The sequence below is a fragment of the Struthio camelus genome, chromosome 3, assembly GCF_040807025.1.
Source record: "Struthio camelus isolate bStrCam1 chromosome 3, bStrCam1.hap1, whole genome shotgun sequence".
In the NCBI taxonomy this organism is placed as follows: domain Eukaryota; kingdom Metazoa; phylum Chordata; class Aves; order Struthioniformes; family Struthionidae; genus Struthio; species Struthio camelus.
In genome coordinates this window covers 49,300,113-49,316,460 of record NC_090944.1, presented here as the reverse complement: position 1 = coordinate 49,316,460, position 16,348 = coordinate 49,300,113, and the positions used below count along the sequence as shown (strand labels likewise).

Sequence of the window (16,348 nt, the reverse complement as noted above, 5' to 3'; positions counted from 1 at the left end):
TTGCAGGTTACGGTGCAGTATCAGACTAAGGGAGGAAGATAAAACAGGAACGCTCACCTTACAAGATTGTCTATAAAGTCAACAACTTCAAAACGAAGCATTTCAAACTTTGTCAGTTTCTTAGACCGCCTTGATTCCTTCAACTCCAACAAGGTCTTTAAAAAAAAGTGGTGCATAAAGCTACATGGGAGGTATTTATTCTTTGGAGAACACAAGCTATATGTTTAATATGAATAATTATTTTTTGCTGGCATGTCTTCCCTGATGATTTTGGAAGCTGTGATTGCGCAGTTATTTCTATTTAGGCCAGTGTATTCGGTCCTCAAACTGGCAGGAGCTAGGGAAATTCTTCAAGCCTCAGGCTTGAGGAAGTAAGAGTTAGGCAGGATGTGTAATTTGCAAGTTATATAAGACGAAAACCCCTAATTCACATGTTGAAATCCTAGCTTATTTCAGTCATTTTCTATCATTTTCTATGTGTCAGGTGGGCCTGACGTACATACTTGGTATTTATTCATTCATTTCTAGGAAGAGTCACTTATACACATCCTTTACTCAGAACTCCAGCAAGTAGGGAAGACCTAACGGGAGCCCTAACCATGGAAAGCTATGGCTTAAAAAGGATTTAGTTCAGCAACTAGTTAGTAAAGCCTACACAAGCCTGACCTTCTGAAGGTGATAAAGGTCTGTCTTCTTCTGGAGCTCCTTTTGTGACGATACAGATTCATCTCGTTCTTGGCAAGCTCCTGCTAGAAGAATAAAACTAACGTTTGATATGTGGAATAAACTCTTCCTCAATATCTCTATAAACCCATTAACCCAAGCAAACGGAGAAGTGTTCAGTTACTTGTTCACACAGGATGAAGATCCGAGCACAGGCTGCTAGTAAGCAGGTAAATGATTGTTAAAAAAAAATAAAGCACCCTCCCCCTCCACAAACCAAGAGCAGCTTAAAAAATATTTAAATAAATAAATTAAAGTAATTAAGTAACTGAAGCAATTCACATCAAGACGCAAAGATCCAGAGCAAAGATCCAGCACTGGCCCTGCATATCACATGAATTCCACTTATGTCCTTATCCTAGGTTATATTTTCAACAACATTTGTATATTAGCAGATTAATATCAGATAGTCCTCAGTCTTGGTGAGAATTCAGGAAGTCACACATATAATTTGTTTCATTCGCAAAAAAAACCAAAACAGACCAAAAGTCTGCTACGCTATTTAATTGCCCAGTTTTAGTCTCATCTTAATTTATACCAAAATTTTTGTTTTCATAGCCATATAGTTTGTTGGTCAATTACTACACCAATAATTAGTGATTTTTAAGTAAAAACAAATAAACAAAAACCCTCAAAGCACAATCAATGCTAAGCGGAGTGACAAAGACTGTATCCTAACCAAAATCAGAGAAACAGGTAACTAGATTTCTTGCCTTACTTATGAAGATAATAATAAGATGACCTGCAGATCACAGGTAAAGCTCTGATCAGCAGAAACAATCATAACATATGAAAGCTGTTTGGTGACCTATGCAGAATGAGCTGGCATTTTCAGTCTAGTGCTCTGTGTAGAGGGGTCATCATCACTGAAAATCATCCCTGCAATTCACTTTCGGTATGCACAGCAAAGATCTAGCAGAAAATCGCAACAAAATTATCCCTTTCTATTCTGTAATTGGTATTTCAAAATGTATCAGTGAATAGCGTAGGACTGCAATCTGTTGCCTAGCTTCAACGTAGCGGAATCCTGATTTTATCGTGACCTTGCGGTCTTGATTCATTTTAGTAATTCCCAAATCTAGAGAAAAAATTGACTGTGGGATTGCTTCAGCTTTTATTGAAAAATAAGAAACTACTGTGTTCTAGTCCACAATATGAAGTAACTCTACCCTAAAAGCTCATAAACAGTACTAAAACAAAATTCATCACTAAACATACAAAGGCAACCTCATCTTTTTTGCTCCCGTAAAAAATTCTCAAATATCTGTTGTCAACAGCATGCGTGTATACACACATGATAGCACAAGTCTTTTATTAATAAAAGACATTTTGCCAACACAGTCACTGTTGTGAAAGAATAAAAGAACCCTGATGCTGTCAGAGTAATTCTAACAGCGAATTGAAACAAGGTTTTACAGATCTCATAAATACAGATTCGTTCAATATGAACGAATGACAAAGATTTAATAACTAGCTAAGCAGATTAAAACTGAAAAATTCATCTAACATTTATATTCACAATAAAGATTTCAAAAGAGAACTTTCCTCTCTCCAGTGTTACACTGACATATGAAACTTGAGATGTTTTTAATCTAATCCTTCAGCTCACGATAGCGTCAACAGAAGCATATTAAGTATACTTTGCTTCCCTCAGCTCCAAGTTTTGATTCCTTTAATTCATTAGGCAGTCTTGCGAAATTTTTTTTTTTTTTTTTTTTTTTTTTAAGTTTTAAAGGAGATTTTAGGCTATCCCTTTACTCTAAGAGGTTCTGAGGGAGATTTTGGTACATAACATTTTTTCCACAGACTTCTGAAAACTTCTGCTAAAGGTCAACACCACAGAAACATACAGGAACAAGTCACTTGACTCAGCAATCTATTCATTTCAAGTTTATCTTAATTTTCCCTTCTTATTGTTGATTACACCCTCCAGTCCCTCTGAAAACAGACTTAAAATCATTCATGAACTCATTAGGCCTTTTTTGCTTTAACAAGTATCCTCAAAATCCTAATTTAAAATAAATACTGCCTCTTGTTTTGTATTGCTGCACGTCCCTGATTTTTTAAAAGGTTTTCCATCATAGTTCAGATTCTTCCGTACCAATATCTTCACTGACAGATACAGCTTTTTCAAAGCAATCACTACGTTCCTACACCACAGTGGTGATATTACTACATCCGTTTACTGCTGCTATATAGTACAGATAAGTAACACTATCATTTGTACTATAGATTTTATAGTACCTAATAGCTATCTCGCTAGCTGTTACTGAAATCATGTAGTGATTCGAGCTGTAATGATTTCTTCTTAATAAGCCTCAACTATCCCAGAGTGCTACATGACTACTTTTAATACCAGACTACGTTTGATGGCTTATTGCCTACTTGTCTAAATACAGGCTAGCATCCACAGCCAGCAATGAACTTCATTTCATACACATAAATCAAATCAGGTGATAGCCACTTCATGTTCAGAACAGAAAGGTGGGACGGCACTTCTTAATCCAACAGAGCAAGTCACTTTCAGAAGGAATATAGCAGTTTCTGTAAATCAGCCACTGAAAGAAGGAAGGCAGTCGCTCATCTGCCTTCTTAAACTTTCCAGTTCATCCCCTACAGTGGTTTAACAAGTCACAGCACGTCACAGAGCTCTGAAAACTGATGCTGTGTATGCACTCTTAGCACATACTAAGCGTAGCTTAAACAACTTCAGGATTTATACACGTATGTTCTACTTTCTAACAGTCAACTGCCACACCACAGCTGTTGCACAGAATCCTACTGAGAGCTAGGGGGGTCCTACCTCTTAGCGGAATCTGACTGAAGGTGTGGGTGAACATCTCTGTTTACATTCAGATTCAATATCATAAGAAAGTCTGCTCCTATTAATATTTCAATATCTGTTTCTATTTGTTAAATATGCTTAATGACTGCAGCATCTGGTAAAATGCTGAAAAATAACGTACGACAGAATTAGTAAGTAACGTTTGCTGGTCTGTTCAATTTCTTGTCTTACGTTATTCTTCCGTACTAGAAAAAGCACAAACCATGTATCAGTAAAGCATATAAGCATTTCCTCGTTTTTTGCATGTACTTAAAAACAATCCTGAAATATCAAAGGGTCAATCAAACCCTTAGATTTTTTGATAGGGAAAGTGATAGCCATTGGTCAGATGGCAGATTATCTGAAAGCTGTTCTATAACGGATTGTATGATGATGCACACTTACCTTCCAGTTTCTGAAACTCGGCCAAGAACTCCTTCAATTTCTCTACCGCCTTATCAAACTCTTTCCCAGAAGATGACACAAAAATCTCCACACACTTTTCAAGCACGGTTACCAAGTCAGACTTATTCAACATTCTAAAAGACACAATTGTTGGATGAAGTACAGTATCTTTTAAAGTGCCTCACAGGAAAAAAAAAAATAGTTAAAAGTAATTTGAAAAACTCCTTTTAAAAAGGGAAAATAACCTCTAAGTTTTCTTCAAGCGTCAAGTCTTGCTGAAATACTTTTTTTCCTTGCTGTCATTAACTACAAAGCAAGATCAACCTGGACAGGAGTAGATGTTTTTCACTTTTTCTACAGAACTGACAATCAAAACTTTTCTGATACTCCTAGCTAAAAACCACTTGCTGGATATAGAGAGTTCTGGTTTTTGAAACTGCAAGGTGGAGTTCAAAACAACCACCTCCCCCCCTTCCCCAAACAAACAAACCAACCAACCAATCCCAAAAACAAAGAAAGAGAGAATGGTACAGTTCATAATTCATCCCCAAGAAGACGGGCAAATGATAAAATTGGATTAGTAAATATTCACACATTCACAACATTCTCTACTCTGGGATTCAGAATGAGTTCTTGAAAATGCAAGTTATTCCTTTCTGCATTTAACTAATATAAAACTATCCAGCACTAGCACTTACTTAAGTTTTAATTGTGTATTATAACATTTTATAAACGTCACCAGGTATTGCTCAGGCTCAGCATTTTCATTCAAAAGATATCAAGGCAAGTCCTTGCAAATATCCATAAACGAACTCCAGAATTATGGTCACCGTATCAAGTCTGGACTTTACACATGCCTGTCATGATTTTCATGCAATGCCAGAGATTCCAATCGATAAACACTGTGGTTCTAAATGACAATCGCACGTTTGCAAGAGCACCGTTATTAAAAGCCCTACTTAGGCCGTTCAGTTGCGGTTTTGCTTGCTTGGCCTTTATAAAACACAAGGCAGAGGTGCTAACAGTTTAAGGGTTTCAGAAGGTATCAGAAGAGGGATACACAAAAAAGGGACCATGAGAAAACAACGACACGACAACAATCCATGTATCAGGTAGTGGGTCTCAGCATATGAGGTGCCTAAACATTAAGAAAATTTTGAGGAATTTAGAAGAGGAGATTGAGGAAGCTTTGTGGATGTCTGGAGGAGTAGTCTTGAAATTGGAGCTCTGAACCCTGAGTGGCAGTTGATGTTAAACGCTTGTAAATGCTAAGATTTGAAAGTTCAGTCTATCTGATGATCGGACATGGATTCTTGCGAGTCAAGCGTTGCTTTCACATACATTTGTTTTGTGCAGAAAAACTGCAGAAGATAACAACAGAAAGGGTGACCTTGACCACAAAAGAGGATAGAAAACATTTTTGCAACTGTCTTGTAAATGATAATGGATAGAGAAGATTGTTTTCTTCCAGGCCAGAGAAAACAATATTGCAGTAGTTAAACATGTAAGAGGGAGAGAGGATGACAAGACTTCAAGCTATGCGAGTAGAAAAGAATTAACTTATTTTAGTATCATTACTCAAAAAGAATCTGCAAGTTCTAGATGCGTCCTGGATGAAAGAACCTAGAGAAGAACGTATTTAAGATCACATCCAAAAACAATAGGTAAGATGATGACGCTGCACACAATTATCCAAAATGCAGAAGCAGGGGAAACAGTAAACAATCCCTTTCAGCCTTCTGGGCTGGAGGTGATTGCAAGGTATTCAAAGTATCAGAGAGAAAGGCCAAAACACTAATTTCTTTAGGAGACAGGCTTAAAAAGCAGAAAAGAAGATCTCAGATCATCCAGAGACAGTCACTACATTTGTCCCTCTGATGCATATTATTCAGAGATAAGTTATGAGAGGCAAGAAGAAAGGAAGCAAGGATGAAGAGTTTGGAGAAACCCCTTCAGAATGCTGAAGGAGGGATCATCTGAAGTAGTTATAAAAGAGGAAAGTGAACAACAAAATGACAACAGTCATGGAAAGATAAGATGGTAGGAAGCCGTATGTGACTGATAACAGATAATTAGCAGTCAAAAATAGTGAATACAGTATCTAGACAGAAGAGAATAGGTCAGACTATCTTCAAATTTTTGCCACCTAAAATCTTGGCCAGATCACCAAGCAAGTTCAGTCCTTATGGTCAATGAGGTGAGACAGTCTCCAGCATCTCTTAACGTTAAATCTATCTTCTGACTGGATTAATTGCCCTTTAAAGCTCACACACTCCCCTTCTCCCAATAATACTTTTTAGACCCTACACGACTAGCTTAAAGTAGAATAACTACTTTTTTAGGATGCTCAAGTTAGATCAGCTGAAGCGTCATCTTTGGAGAAAGCTCCTTTAGCAGAATACAAGGGACAAAAGGCAATCCAAGGAAAAGCTGAGGTAGACTAAAAGAAAGGAACTTGGGTCAACAACTGTAAACATCATGTCCAAACATAATTCATGAAAGGCAGAAGAGAGACTTAGCAAAAAAAAAGGGGAGAAGTAAGCTGATCAAGAGCTTTTTTAAATTATTTTTTTACTTCTCAAGCGCAAGGAAAAAAAGATGGACTCCAGAAAACATCAAAAAGAAAAATTAGGGAAGGGGAAGGGTTAGCATAACACGTATCAATAGGCGACAGTGTCACTGGGAAGGCAGAGGTATTAACGAACAGTCAGTAACTGTCGTATCTGAGCAAAGGGAAAAAGGAGGATTTTGAGTGGAAGGGGAAAGATGACATTATAAATTTTCTTCTAAAAGATAGCAGCAAGATCCTATGCAGAGAAAGCAGAGACAAGAGGAAGTTCATGTAAAAGGGAGAAGGGAGTTAAAGAGTATGTTAAAGCTTGGGGGGGGGGGGGGACACCCTGCAGCTAGAATCCCATTGATGGAACATCTGATGGAATCATGCTGAAGGAATTATTTAGTTAAAAAATGACAGAATTGATGGGGGCAGGAGAGGGAAGGGGGGGAAAAAAAAAAAAAGAGTTATCTATTAAAGAAATCACCCCGATCCCTGGCTTCCTACCAGAAGTTCCCTGCAGTGTGAGCCAGCACCAGAGAAAAAGCAGGCAGATGAACAGGTAAGAAGAATAAAGGGGGAGGCAAGCCAGAAGTTAATGGCAGCATTAACCTTGAGATAGGAGAAGCATAAGAGTTCATGGTGGAGGAAAGTTACTCAAATATAGAAGAAAAAGGAGAGAAAAAGTGACTGAGAGTTTATTAGAGATGGTAGAACAGACAGTGCAGGAAAGCACAATGACAGATTTGTGGGAAGGGCTGATGGGTGATTGAGTGATGCCATGATTCAAGAGAGTCAGAAAAGAACTCAGAAGAAATAATGCAGAAATGACAACTCAAGCAAGTAAGTCTGTCAAAGGGATGAGTGTTTAAAAAAAAGAGTACAGTGAAGTGGCAGTGCAGGAGAACAACTCAGTATGGCAAAGGCACAGTTTGGGGAGTATGCTTCTTTATGTATATGAGCCCAGAAAGTCATCCTGCACAGTCATCCTGCACCTCCCATTGACATGTTTTTTCCATTCAGTTTTACTGTCAGAGACATTAAACCTCACACACACAGAGACTGACGGGGCACTGTTGTGTCAACTCCTTGTATGCCAGAACCAATGTATTATTTGAATGGACGCATCAAGTAGTCAGCTGCCATAATAAAACGTGTGTAAAAGTTTGTAGCTGCAACATTGCAACTGAAGGGTTTTCCATTAAGAAAACTGGCTGAGATGATTTTACTGACAGATAACTGTAGCGTACCTTCTCCTAAAGTCCTAAGCTCACAATAGCAGCAGCAATTAACTCAGCCCTAGTACATACTGGGAGGCAAGTTTGCAGGGAAAAAATAAATAAATAAAACAATGAAAAAGAGTGAAATAAATAAGAAAGGCCTCAGCTATTCATTTGGAATAGATTATAATTTTCGAAATACGGCAAAACGTAGGCCAACAAGAACTAATAATTTGATTGATAAACTGCTAATAAAAAGGATTTTATAAAAACATAGCACAGAAATACATTAAAAGAAGATCTAACACAATCATGTTTTAAAAGACATTTAAGAATTGTTTTTTTAAAGTGGCTTGCCAAGTCCAACTGATGTTCTCACTCATGCAAAGTAATCTCAATGGTTCCAACAGAATTACTCTGCATAAGAGATATTAGAATTTGACTGGGTTCCACTGAAAAGAGTTGAAATACAAAATAAAAACAGCAGTCGGTTATACTTGCAAACAATCCTACAATTAGCTGCAAAGCTTCCAAGCAGTGTTTTCACTTCAAAGTTCTAGAACAACAGATGACTGATATTCTACACCTCTACAGTGGTGTTAAAACAAAAGAGAAAATAAGAAAAAAAAAAATCACCTTGCTAGCTGAAGAGATGACTCATACTCTTCTGTCTCCCACACTCTGTTTTCCAAACATGCACAGTGCAGCTCCCTGATCTGTTACCCAGCAGGTGAAGAAAGGACAACATGTTTTAGCAACAAAGCAATGGGCAACTCTTAACAAAAAGCTTTTCAAAGTACTACGTAATTCCTTTGGAGCTTGCTTCCCAGAGATGCAGAATGACTGCAACAGAAATCGAGAGCATTTAGTATCTTGCTGAACTGAGTTCCCAATATAGCTGGATTAGGTGTGTTGCTTTGCACCAGGTTTCAAACAATGAACACTCAGATGAAGATAAAGGCAAAGGCCAGAAAGGGACTTAAATCAAAAGCCCCAATTCAAACATCTTTTTATTCTCAAATACTGGCACAGTTCACACTGATTTTACAGTTAAGGACAAACTCTAATAACAGTGTGTAATACATTGAGAATTAACAGACAAATGAACCTGCACAGAATACACTGTTCTATTAATGGAAGAAGAAATTGCTTAGTCTGAGGAGGTGGATTTAATGATCTAAGAGCACTTTGGCTATCAAGAACAATTATCACTGTCCCCTTACTGTCATTTTATTCTGTACAGAGGCTTGTTAAATCTCAATCTTAACATCTGAATTTGACTAACAAGCTGATAGGTAGTAGGAAGGGTATACATAGTCTGCAATGCGCACAGAAAATTCCAGATGTGGGAAGGTCAACCGGCAGAGCGGGAGAGTCAACCCACAGAAACTCTTGCTGATCTGTGCATCTGCTGCCTCCTACAAATTCTTTGCTGCTGAATGAGAACAAGGTATGATCCATGCCACGGCAGAAGCTGTTCCCCTGTCCTTAATAGGAATCTATCTGCCTCCATTTGGGAGGTAGGGGACAAGCAGCAGAATAGCAGAAAAAAAAGTATTGAGATGTCATACTCTGAAACAAAAACGCATGTCTCACTCAAATGGAGTAACAATACTTCACCTGTTTGCCCAAAGGGTACTTTGGAAGAGAAGATGTGAAAACATGAAGGCATCTCAGAACGGGAACATAATTTTCATGGTAAACGTGCAAGTCCTCCAGTAACTTCTGTATTACTTCCTATAGTAACAGAATAATTGTTTTAAGTCATTCTGACATCCATTTACTTAAAACTATCACAAAGTACCTAAAATTACTCTGAGGTTCTATCTGGTGTGCTGTGATTTAAATCACCAGTGTTAATTTAAGACTACTATGCAGAAAAACTTTATTTCAACAGTTCATTGTAATCATATTGCATCTTTTTAACTTTACTTTCTTCCTCTATCTTACTGAAAAATTGTGATTGATTAGTATTATTATTTTATCATTTTCAACTATATTTAGCCTTTGCATTTGGTATTTCTGAAAATAAGATGACAAGATCACACCTCTGATATGCACTGAGAAATTATATAGCTACGTTTATTCAAATCTTTTATTTGCATTTTTATATTACAAATGCATTAAAAAAGTATTTCTTATATCGCGAGCGACTGCTGTTTTTTGTTAGCTAAAAGCGTACATAAAAAGACCAGTTCAAACAGAATCTGCAGCTGCTGCTTTTACGCTCTCTTAATTTGACTTCTATTTGCTCACATATGAGAATTCAGGCAAAAAAAAATCATGCATTAGAAAAAAATTACTAATCATTGCTACTGAATTTACAAGATTGCATCTCATTATCATGGGCCTCCTACAGATTTCAAAGGAAGCATATGTGACACCCTTCTGGAAAAATCCCATTGGAAATTACTGGCATCTTTAAGGTATTTAAATGTATTAAAGTATTTTGAGCTCATTACATTCAAGTGTCTGAATCAGATCATCTTCTCTCACCTGACTTTAGTCAAAGACTGAGAGAGGAAAACAAGATTTGCGACATTTCTTACTGCCATTTCCTCAGCTCTAAGCAAACTGGTCCAAATAGAAAGACAGAAACAAAACATAAGCCACTAACGTCCTCTAAAGTTAAACTGAAACTAAGGGCAGAGATAAAAAAGTACAACCTTGTCTGCAGGCTATAAAAAGAAGTACTGACATGTGGAAAAAAACGTACGTATCACTTAAATTGTTACTCAGACTGCAAAGACTGAAAGTAACGGAGCTACTTAATTCTGTAGGGAGCTTTCTGATATGTTAAAGAAGTTTGAGATGATTTAAAATATTAAAGATATTTCTCCCCATAGCCTTTTTATTCATTAAAATTTAAGGGTCGCTGATATAGCTTATTTAAATGACTTCCGAGACCTTAGGATAGGCACTTATATGTTCATATTTTAATTTTAAGCAGGATCATGAGGGGGGGGGGGGGGGGGAAAGTCATCCATACTATGAAAAAGCTGAAGGAAGACGACAAGTTCTGTTTAACGAAATGCTGCCAAAGCAATCTCATTCTCCCAAAGCCAGCGCATGATAGCAACTGTATTTCCCTCATCTTGTTCCCAGATCAAGACTAATGTAGTTTCTAAATATATACATATATATATACATGTATAATGTATGTATACACACACATGTATATAAATAAATGGAAAAGAAGTAGGACTACGTAATTTGCCAAATAACAAAATGGAAAGGCATTATTCTGTTTTTCTCCTTAATTCTGTTTTAGAAGAGGTTGAAAATATCATTAAAAGACTACATAATATTCTTCCTAAAAATGTAGATCAACATATTTACATAATGAAAATGAAATTTGCCATGAAACCTTTCAAACTAAGTTGTAATTAATTAGGATGTGAAACTGCCAAGAGAAAATACATTTAAAGCTGATGATTATAAATAGATGGAAGTCCTCCCACAGTTGCCCCCGCAAAAAGATATAAAGCAGCTAACAAAAGATGACCCTAAAGAATAAGTCTACCTTGTCCTGAACCTAAACAATAAACTTCCACAAAGCAAAACCATTACATCTTTGAAAGTATTGCCAAAATTAGGATTGATGCTGTAGGTCAGTAAGACGTAGAGAACAAACAGCAGCTCATTAATGCAGAAGTAGCATCTTTCCCTCAAGTAGAATACACTGCCAGCCTGGTAATGCAGTAACAGTGCTGCCGCTATTGCGGACATTAGAACAGGTGCCTTATGTTAAAACTTGTCAGAAATATCATATGTACATAAGTACAAGTAGTAAAATTCAGGATGTTTGTTTCTCAAACTTCCAGGGTGGTAGTGGGCTTCTGAAATAAGGGGTTACATTTATTAACATAACGATGAGTATTCAGCTTTCAAAGTATCAGCCCATTACATCAACTTTGAAATGTACGCATAAAGAAATGACACTCAGATCACTGAATTCTGACTTACTGAAATCTATATATATATAAAAATACGAGCTCTATATTTGTATCTTTTCGTGACCGTTTAACTTCATATCTTGAAACAGTGCATGTGGGAGAAATTAGGAAGAGAAAAAGCTATACTCTTCCAAGAAGACTGAACAATACAATGACTCAAAAGGAGTTCCATAATGATTTTTCCATTGCCTTTTTAACCTACTTCTGCTTATCATATACACCCAACTACATATACACCCAACATCAAGACTGATTTTGCAGGATCTCTCTCAGAGAATACTCTTTTGCTAAGTCAAACCGTGGACCAATTTCTCACTCAGAGATACTTATTTTATAGATACATATCCTAACTCATGGCCAAAGCGATAAGAAACGGTAAACACAAAATAAACCTGATATGCTGAAATTCAGTAGTGTAAAGCCCCCAATATCCCTGTTCACCTACCCAGTTCCTTAGTGAGCAATCTCTTGGAGGACAATTTCTAAAAATTTTAGAAAAGCAACACCAAAAGGATGGAAAGGCAGACTAAGAATCTTACCTGTTGTTGTGATAAAGCAGGTAATGATTTTAAGAGCACAACAATTTAAATCAAAGTATCCAAATATGTTGGAGGTAAGTGTGATCAGAAGCGCATCAGTTTCAATGAACAGAAACCTCTTTACTACTACCTTTCCCATTTTAATACACTTCAGATGGGAAGGGACATCCTGTGCTGCAATTCAAATCTCCAAAGATACTGTGGTCTATGGTTTGAACAGGTCTCTCCTGTATACTCTTGCCAGCATGCAATAGTATGTGTTATGTGTCAGGCGGATACACACCTGGCATGCTGGGTCATTCAGTGGTGGTAAAAACAGGGCTGCAACCTAGTGCTGAGGAGTGCATTACGTAACAGGTAAGACTAGACTGCCTTAGGTGACTGGGAAGGACTCCCCACAAATGCCTGCAAAGCTACAGCATCAGTGCCCTTAAAGATCTACAAAATCCCCTCCTTTGCAAACGCCTTGCAAGAAGAGGCAAATACTCCAATGTTACTCTCTATCATAACGCTTACGGCATCTCCTTTTATGGTCTTAGCTGCTGGCATCCAATTGACTTTTCATATTTACAGAACATCACCTTTTGGGGATAGCGTTTTTCCCCTTTTGTTCTGGCCTCTGTACGAGGCCTACTGTCACAAGGTATATAACAATCTCTTGATTCCATGGCCAAACAAACATACAATAAAGGCAAAGCAGGAAAATAGGATAATGCTTTAAAGAAAGCATTGGCTCTAGTTATACCCAAGACTTACATTTCCTAAACTAGAGAAACGAAGTGCAAAAATTACTTACGCTTAGTTATCTATAGCTCTCCTCCGAGGAGAAAGAAAAATAATTGCAGGTTAAGAGAATTTTAAGGAGCCCTTTTATTCCAGGATAGTGTCACGGCGTTCATGGGGGAGCTGTTTTAAAATCTTTCGAGATTCCCTGTCTTTGCGGGAGTCCCCCTACTTTCATCACTCTGCAGCGCCCTCCTCTGGGACTTGTCAAGGTCCTTCAGCTCCTGATTCATACTAAAGCCACTACCATCACTGAAGAAAGAGTGAACTCCCATCCCTGGAAGCACTGCACTGCCAGATTCCAGGAAACAAATGTAAGGAGGAAAAAAAAAAAAAAAAAAACCAATACCAGTCAATCCTGAACACAGAGGCTTCACTCCTTCAAAGACTATGTGTAAATTACAGTCTTCCTGGATCTCTTTGCTTTTTTCTGATTCAGCAAAGTTTCCCTCAGAGCACTCAGGCAGGCTTTGTAGCTGGCTCCACTGCCAGCTCCTGACAGTCCATCTTTGCCCCCTCCCCTCAAGCCCAGCCAGCTTCTCCTCTTCCAGCTCCCCAAATACCCTGTAGCCGAAGCACAGAAATCTTTTACAGCCTGGAAGAGCTCCTCAGATTCCCTGCATCTGAGGTGAGGTTGGCACAGACACAAAATACAATAAGCCTTATTTATAGGGCAGATTAAAGCCTGCGGTAGCTATAAACAAAAAGGGGAAAAGCTTTAATTTCCTTTTCTTTTGTTACATGAATAGGAAGGAAAAACAAAAAAACGAAACAAAAACCCCACTTTCATGCGGCCACAATCAGTTTCCGGACATTTCCCCAGTTGTCACAAATTAAGCAATATTCTGCTAGACATGGTATCGGTCTATATCCTCTCTCTCAGTGTCAGTCCATCTACTGAACTAACAGACGACTACTTAGCTTAAGAAAAATAACACTGGTAATAACAGACAGTAACAATTCCCTGCCTTCTAGGTTGGTGGGGGGGGCAGAGGGAGATTATTTCAATGAAAAAGGTTAAATAATTTGCTTTTATGAATCGTCCTCGACTGAGGACCTAGAAATCAGGAATATTTCAAGACTTCTTGCATTTTATCATATTCCTTCAGACATCTTCACAATTGTCAATAATCTTCTCATTTGAATATGAACCTGCAGAAGAAGATATCTCTAAAAGGGACAAACCTCCCATTAGAAAATAATTTTTTTATTTCTCATTAAGAGATTACATTTGGCACTTCAGTATATACCGCATGTAGTTCAATACATGTTCTCGTCAAACAACCATCTATTACTTGCTCAAGCAACTGTGTTCTGGTAGGTCTCTGAGAAAACTCACGAAACCTGGCAATCTTTACATCTTCTTTTTTTTTTTTTTTTAAACTGGATTCCTTCATTAACCTCTAACTATGCCAGCAGGGGGTGAGGTGGAAAACTTTTAATTTTAGTTGATAACTACATTCATAGCTGCTACGGGAGGTATCTCTCAGTATTATAAAAGTTATCTGTCTCTCTGGTTATGTCATCTTTATCATCAGAACTATAAATAACAAAATAGTTCAGAATTTACAAAAGCCTGTAGAGATGACACTGCAATTGCTGTAATAGATCACTGGTCTATTTAGCCTAGTGTCAGCCTCCAATAATGAGCGGTACTAGCTGCATCAGATGGATGATGAAATCAAGAAAAAAATATCCTGCGTACACACACAAGAGTCTTGGAACTAAAATTTATTTTTTAATGCTCCTAGAAAACGTTCTTTCAAAAAAATCTGATATAAGTTGCATTTATTTTCCTGATCCATTTGAAAATAATTTTTAGAGGTTACATATATGGCACATTTTTCAGAGCTTAGTTAAGAGAGCCCTGTAAAAATAGTATCTTTCTATCCATTTTAAGCATCTTTTCAATTTAATTCAATGTCTCTGCTCTCATGTTGCGATGACAGAGGATTCATCTTCTTCAGACTACTTGTTACGTTTTGTATTTCTGTCACCTTCCTGTAACTCATCTTTTTTAACCTGAACAGGCACAACCTTCTCATTCACTCCTTTGATACAATTCTTACCAAATCCATACTTTTTTTGCATCTTCATATACTGCCTCTACTTATTTCAAATGTCTTCCAATACATGATGACACAAAACAAACAATCCAAATAATGGCAGTATTGCTCATTTTAAATAGCCATTATAATATTTTCAGTATTATTATCTATATATCCAGTTTTCCTTACCAACTTATCCAATGACCTGCTAAGTTTGACATCCATTTACTATGGCATCACTGCAGGAAACAAAAGAGCATGACCTTTCCCTTGCAGAGCTCCAGCTTCTCATTCCTATCCCTTCCTTCTTCCCACTGTCCCAACACAAGCACTTATGCACCTGTGGAGCAAACTCGATCAGGGAGCTCATTCGACAGAAATAACCCAGAAAGAATTACTATGTCTTTTCTTTTTTGGTCAGGTTACATTAAGTTGGGTGGTTTCCCTGATCCCATTCACAGCACAGCCACACGAGCAGCTGTGCCAGCACACCTGCTGAGGTGTGACTAAACAGCAAGGCAAGAGCAATAGCGTAAGCTATTACTGGCATTAAAGACTTTGGATCATGAAATCACACACAAGTCATCTCTAACTGACTCATACAACTGCATTGCACTTGCAAACTTGTGCGTTACAAACTTCTCTTCCAGCCATTAACATTATTCTTTACACTTGGAGAAGATGACCTTACAGACCAGGAAGCTCTGCGAGGATAACTTTTAATTGTTTCATCTCTGGTAATATAATTTGCTGTGACAGGTTAGCTCCATTTGAGAAGAGGAGTCGGGAGAAAACTTTTATCCTGAGGAAGTCTGCTGGGAACGTCCAGTTGGCGAAAATAACCAACCAATCTTTCTTTCCCAATAGGATGAATTCCTAAAGCGCTCACAATACTTCCGGTAGCCTGACTTTGATCAGTTTATAACCTTTCCGATAAACACCTAACATAATAAATTAAAGTTTTAATCCTGCACATCATCTACTGTGAACGTGCACATCGAGACCCAGGCTGTCCTACTGACTCCAACTGGAAACTGAACAGGGGGAATGGAGAAGTAAGAGCTTATGAGGTAACTTCCAAGATTACTTACGCATTCTACAAACGCTTCAGTGACTTTCTTGGAAAGTCAGTATGAGTAAGCATTAAAAGACCAGACCATAAATAAGCCTTCTTTTTAAGCAGTTATATGCACATACATCTGTACATACAGCTAAAAGTTGACGCTAGAAAAGCTGTGCGGCTTGTTATAAAGCAAGCATAGTGAATTGGACTTTTGACTTATAGATCCTATTTCT

The 16,348-nt window shown here is 37.7% G+C and overlaps 1 protein-coding gene across 5 annotated transcripts in view; it reads right to left on the bottom strand.

The window, feature by feature from the left end:
* Nucleotides 1-16,348, bottom strand: part of ORC3 (origin recognition complex subunit 3) — a 47,255-nt gene that overhangs the window by 9,414 nt on the left and 21,493 nt on the right. For 3 of the 5 annotated variants that reach the window (XM_068937739.1, XM_068937737.1, XM_068937741.1), the window contains 5 exons: nucleotides 9,347-9,463; nucleotides 8,363-8,442; nucleotides 3,953-4,086; nucleotides 667-749; nucleotides 58-155 (listed from right to left, as the gene is read on the bottom strand). In XM_068937739.1, coding sequence (XP_068793840.1) covers nucleotides 58-155; nucleotides 667-749; nucleotides 3,953-4,086; nucleotides 8,363-8,442; nucleotides 9,347-9,463 — 512 coding nt within the window. The remainder of the gene's footprint in view (nucleotides 1-57; nucleotides 156-666; nucleotides 750-3,952; nucleotides 4,087-8,362; nucleotides 8,443-9,346; nucleotides 9,464-16,348) is intronic. The other 2 variants (XM_068937740.1, XM_068937738.1) reach the window with 1 other exon arrangement.